The following is a 5,458-nucleotide window of genomic DNA, read 5'->3' as shown; positions in this document are numbered from 1 at the left end:
GAGGGAAGTCATCTTTCATTGAGGTTCAAGGGGTTTGTATTGGCTTATTTGGCTCAGAACATGTGAGTGAGGTAGAAGACAAAGATGGCCTTGATCATGTGTGTCAAGCAAGCAAATAATTCAATTCAGAGACACTCAGGCAAAGTTAAGTGTGATCTATCATGATAGCATTCACAAGAAAAATCTAAGGCACAACATCTCACAAGGTTAACTCAGGGTTCCTCAAACATCATCAAGCAACTGCCATAAATATTGATCGCAATTAAACATAAGGCATTCTCAGACTTTTCATGAAGAAAGCAACACAATTTGAACTTAACTGCACAATCTCAAGCGTCATTTCAAATTCAAGCATAAGCATCATGGATCAACATAGTCTATCAAGCCAGATAACTTAACCAAAACATCCAAGTTGAAACGCAAAATGTTCATTCAATCCTAAACTAAGAACTAAATTTCAAGACCAAGTTTAAGAGTTTAACTACAAAACAAAAGAAAGCAATATGAAAGATCCTATTAAAAGTAGAGAAGCCTCCAGCTCTAACTCATGAAATGCTATCCTCGCTCTCTTTAGAATCATCATCCCCTTCTTCTTCAGCCTCTTCATCAGTATCACCATCAGCTGCTGCTCCACCTCCCTAGTAGAATGGGACTAGTCTTCAGGCCAAGCAACATACTCATCAAACTTACTAGCAAACATCATGTTAAGCTCAAGCATAGTAAAGGTAAGCTCAAGCATAGTAAAGGTAAGCTCACGAAGCATCTGAGAAGTGGCAAGTTGACCCCTTAGAAATGCACAATCAAACAAGAACAAAGTAGGACGCATCTCATTTCATTCACATGACAAATGCAGGCTTTTACCTTTCAATTGATTCTCAAAAGCATCATATAAAACTGTAAACGAAAATGAATGAGGAAGAAACCTACTTGCAAATATACTTGAATGAATGACAATGTCCAAGTCCAAGAGTGATTAGACACCAAGAGTTGATGGGTTTGAATGGAGAGGGAGAAGGGAGTGAAAAGGGAGAAAGTGTGAGGGAATGTGAGTTTGGTGTGAAAAGTTGAGATATTGGAGTGTTAAACAGTAAAAATGGGAATGGGTGAATGTGACAGGGGTTGTGACGGTGAGGAGATGTAAGAAGAAAGGGAAAGTGAAGGAGGTTAAGGCTTTTAAAAATCGATGTGGGCCCAAACAGTTTAAAATGTGAAATCTGGCCTGGTCACTGGCGCTCAGGCGGCAAGACTGTGCCGCTCGAGCGGCATATAAAAAAAATGAAGAAATGGGCCTCTGCTGGTATGGTGCCCAGGTGCCGCCCAGGTGCCGCTCGAGCAGTGGTCTGGCAGTTTGCAATTTTGTAGCATTTTGGCTTCTAAATCTAGGATTTTGGACACTAATCATGCATTCAAACATACTCAAACTAAATGCTCATGTTTCTCCTAATCAAAAACACCAAGAATGCACCTTTGAAAGCAATCAATTGCATCAATCTAGAACATGAATGCAATAGGCAATGCATATAACTAAAACATGTCAAGACCATGCTTTTGCACAACACACATACCTAACTAATTCAAAACACATAATTGCATCCTAAATCACTCTAGAGCACATCAAAACAAACAAAAGTACTCCAAGACATACACTTTCACAACAAAACTCAACAAAAACAACAAAGCAACTAGTCACACCCTACTAACTACCATCCAAACTCAAACACTCAAAAGTCATGAAATCAAACTAAAACCTATTAAAAAAACATTCTAAAAATCAAAACACACTCAAATAACAAAGTCACACATAAGAAAAGGTTAGAAAACTGGGTTGCCGCCTAGCAAGCGCTTGGTTAACGTCATTAGCTTGACACCATTATGCTCAAGTTTGATTTGTGGTGTTGGTGGGTTTCTTCCTTTCATGACATCAACATAATCTCAAAACTTTTCTTGTCACCAACTTGACTCTCCTTGAATAGGGAGCCTCTATTTCAAGTAACCCATTTGCCTTTAGTGCCTTGATAACCCATAACCTGTTCTTGAGCTTCACTGGTTTGCCAGGTTTGGTTTCATCACTTTCCACAATGGAGTGTTGATGAACAAGTTTCTCTTCTTTGTCTCCATCCTCATCCTCCACTTTTGGAGAGAAACAATTAACCCTCTTGTTGACCACTTGGGCAACTTGCCCTATTAGGCTAGTCACTGATAGAACTTCATTCTTAACTTTAGGACTAGTCTGCTTCTCTTGAATTTGCTGGCCAGCATCGAAGACATTGAAAGTTACCTCATCATCTTGGTTTCTCAATTGCACAGTTCCCTTATCAACATGAATGACAACCTTGGCCGTCTTTATAAAAGGTCTTCCAAGAATGAGAGGTGTTTCTACATCATTCCCCATTTCCATAACTACAAAGTCCACCGGGAATTGGAGTTTATCAATTTCAACCACCACGTCTTCAACCACACCATAGGGATGCCTGATGGATTTATCTGCCATCTGCAAAATCATTCTTGTAGACTTGACTTCCAGACCACAAATCTTCTGAAGCATAGATAGGGGCATCAGATTGATGCTAGCCCCTAAGTCAACAAGTGCTTTCCCTATCTCATAATTCCCAATAGTGCAAGGGATGGTGAAACTCTTCGGATCTTTGAATTTTGGGGGTAGAGTCTTCTGCATAATAGCACTGCAATTCCCTTGAACTTCAATTGTTCCTTCCTCTAAGTACTTCTTCTATTTGCTAAGGCACTATTTCATGTGTTTAGCATAAGAGGGAATTTGTTGCAATGCTTTGGTCAAGGGCATAGTAATCTCCAATTTCTTGAAGACATCCATGAAGCGCATGAATTGCTTCTCTTTCTCATTTCTTGAGAAAACTTTTGGGTATGGGAGTGGTTTCTTAGGTTCCTTCTTCTTTCCCTCAACTTCCTCTCTTTTTTTCTCTTCTCTTACACACTCATTTTTCTCACTTTTGTCCTCCACTTTTCTCTCCTCGTCCTCTTCCTCATTGTTTTTCTCTCCACTTTCATCTTCTCTTTTCTCTCCACTCTCTCTCTCCACTTCCTCATTTTTCTCTTCTTTGTCCTCCCTCACTTTTTCAACTAACACCTTACCACTTCTAGTGGTGATAACTTTACACTCTTCCTTTAGGTTAGCTTCTGTATTGGCTCCAAAACCCTTGTCAGATTTCTCTTCCAACTTCTTGGCCAGTTGGCCCATTTGGATCTCTAAGTTTCTTATAGAAGCTTCAGTGCTTTTGTGATTAGAAATGGAGACTTGCATAAACTGTTGGAGAGTGTCTTCCAACTTAGAGGATCTTTCAGCACAAGCAAAGTGAGGTTGGTATTGTTGATGTGGTGGTCTGTTTGATGGCCCAGCTTGCCCTTGGCTCATGCTAGGGTGGGGTCTCCAACCTTGGTTGTAATTGTTTGGCCGGTTTTGATTACCCATGTAGTTTACATCTTCTTGGGTAATGCCTTGCTTCACACATTGGCCACTTATATGCTCTCCACCACACAATGCACATCCTTGATGTTGGGCATGTGACACATTTTGGTGCTCTTGCAACTGTGAGACTTTATTCATGAGGATTTCAAGCTGTTGGGTCATGAGTTTATTTTGGGCAGTGATGGCATCATGAGATTGGAGTTGTAGGACACCTCTTTGTTGCCCCCTCTCATTCTGTGATTCATTATCATTAGCAGCCATGTTTTCAATGAGCTCACGGGCTTCCTCTAGGGTCTTCCAACGGATGTTTCCTCCAGATGAGGCATCCAACATCAACTTAGTTTGGGAACCCAGTCGTGTCAAGAACACGTTCAAGACTGTGGGCTCATCGAACCCATGAGTGGGTGTTTTCCTTAGTAGCCCTTTGAATCTTTCCCAAGCTTGACTAAGTGTCTCACTAAAACCCTGCTGGAAAGATGAAATCTCTTGCTTCCCTTTTATTACTTTGGATTGAGGGAAGTATTTGTTGCAAAACTTTGCCACCACATCATCCCATGAAGTGAGGCTATTTTCAGGAAATGAAGTGAGCCACTCCTTGGCGTTGCCTTCGAGAGAGAATGGGAATAGACTGAGCCTTATGAAGTCATCAGGAACATCTTGGAGCTTCACCGTATTGCATATCTCCAAGAAACAGGTGATGTGTTTGAATGGATCTTCATGTGCCAGGCCATGAAATTCCTTGCTCTGCACCAGATGAATGAGAGCAGGCTTCACCTCCATGTTTGGTGCATTGATTTGTGGCCGAGCGATACTATTGAAATGAAACGACCCTGAAAAGGTATTGAAATCCTCCAGAGTGCGTCTATCTTGTCCATCACCAACACCATTCCTATTTTCATCCATTTGTTCTACTTTCTGCTCAGTTGCAGGCACAGTGAATTACTTAGGAGTCTCAAGAGCAGGAGAAGTTTCTCTAGATGCCCGATTCTCTCTTCTTCTTCTACTGTTGTTTCTTCGGGCAATCTTCTCAACTTCAAGATCTAAGAGGAGAGGTTGGGAAGATCGTGTGCTCCTAGTACGGATTGTGCCCTGCATACACTAGAGCCAACAGTACTAGAGCACCAAGTTAGCCCACAAATAATGAAACAAAAATTATTCACAATAAAAAGAATATAAGAGTAAAGCTTAAATAGGTTAGAAATCAAACAAAAGTAAAGTAATTAAACCGAACGTCTAGGCCACTAAGTCCTTTAGGAGAACGATACTCGGTCTTACCGTTTATATTACTTGATAACGATCTGGTACACTTGCCAGGGGCTTAACAATGGTCTATTAAATGGCCCAGCTTGTCCTTCAACCATGCTTGGGTGAGGTTTCCACCCTTTGTTGTAGTTACCTTGGCGGCCCTGATTTCCCATATAATTCACTTCTTGGGAATTATCGTACACGGCACACTGACCATATACATGATCTTTAGCTTGAGAGACATTTTGAAGCTCTTTAGGAAGTTGAGAGATTTTCTTCATTAGAGTCTCAAGTAGCTGAGTCATTATCTTATTTTGAGCTAGTAGAGCATCTTGAGATTGCAATTGAAGAACTCCTTTTTTGTTGAAACTGAGCTCTTTCCTTTTGTTCCTCATTATCTTTAGCAGCCATATTCTCTATCAATTCATAAGCTTCATCTCGAGTCTTCCACTTGATGTGACCTCCAACTGAGGCATCCAACATCAATTTAGTCTGAGATTTGAGTCCTCCAAGAAAAAGAATGACTACCTTAGGTTCACCAAATCCATGACTAGGAGTTTTCTACAATAGACTTTTGAATCTATCCCATGCTTGACCTAAGGTTTCATCCATGCCCTATTAAAAAGAAGAGATTTCCTGCTTACCTTTGTTTATCTTGGACTGATGGAAGTATTTATTTAGAAACTTGGCCACCACATCTTCCCATGCAGTGAAATTATTCTTAGGGAATGAATTTAGCCACATCTTAGCATTGCCGCCCAAAGAGAAGGG

General features: G+C 40.7%; 1 protein-coding gene across 1 annotated transcript; it reads right to left on the bottom strand.

Annotated features, from left to right (window-relative positions):
- Positions 1–545: 545 nt before the first annotated feature.
- Positions 546–4,345, bottom strand: LOC106763531. Its single transcript, XM_014647711.1, has 3 exons — positions 2,948–4,345; positions 1,952–2,668; positions 546–638 (listed from the first exon to the last, which is right to left on the bottom strand). The coding sequence occupies exons 1-3, from the start codon at positions 4,343–4,345 to the stop codon at positions 546–548; spliced, it is 2,208 nt and encodes a 735-aa protein (XP_014503197.1).
- Positions 4,346–5,458: the final 1,113 nt, after the last annotated feature.

This window comes from Vigna radiata, chromosome 6 (genome assembly GCF_000741045.1).
Source record: "Vigna radiata var. radiata cultivar VC1973A chromosome 6, Vradiata_ver6, whole genome shotgun sequence".
NCBI classification, from domain to species: domain Eukaryota; kingdom Viridiplantae; phylum Streptophyta; class Magnoliopsida; order Fabales; family Fabaceae; genus Vigna; species Vigna radiata.
Note: the sequence above shows the minus strand (reverse complement) of the source record. Positions and strands in the feature narration are given on the sequence as shown.

Coding starts and splice junctions, on each gene's coding strand:
- LOC106763531 (XM_014647711.1), bottom strand. CDS start 4,345: ATGGATGAAAATAGGAATGGTGTTGGTGATGGACAAGATAGACGCACT. Junction 2,669..2,947: donor AAAGTGAGAAAAATGAGTGT/GTAAGAGAAGAG, acceptor GCTATTATGCAG/AAGACTCTACCCCCAAAATT. Junction 639..1,951: donor ATTCAAGGAGAGTCAAGTTG/GTGACAAGAAAA, acceptor CCATTCTACTAG/GGAGGTGGAGCAGCAGCTGA.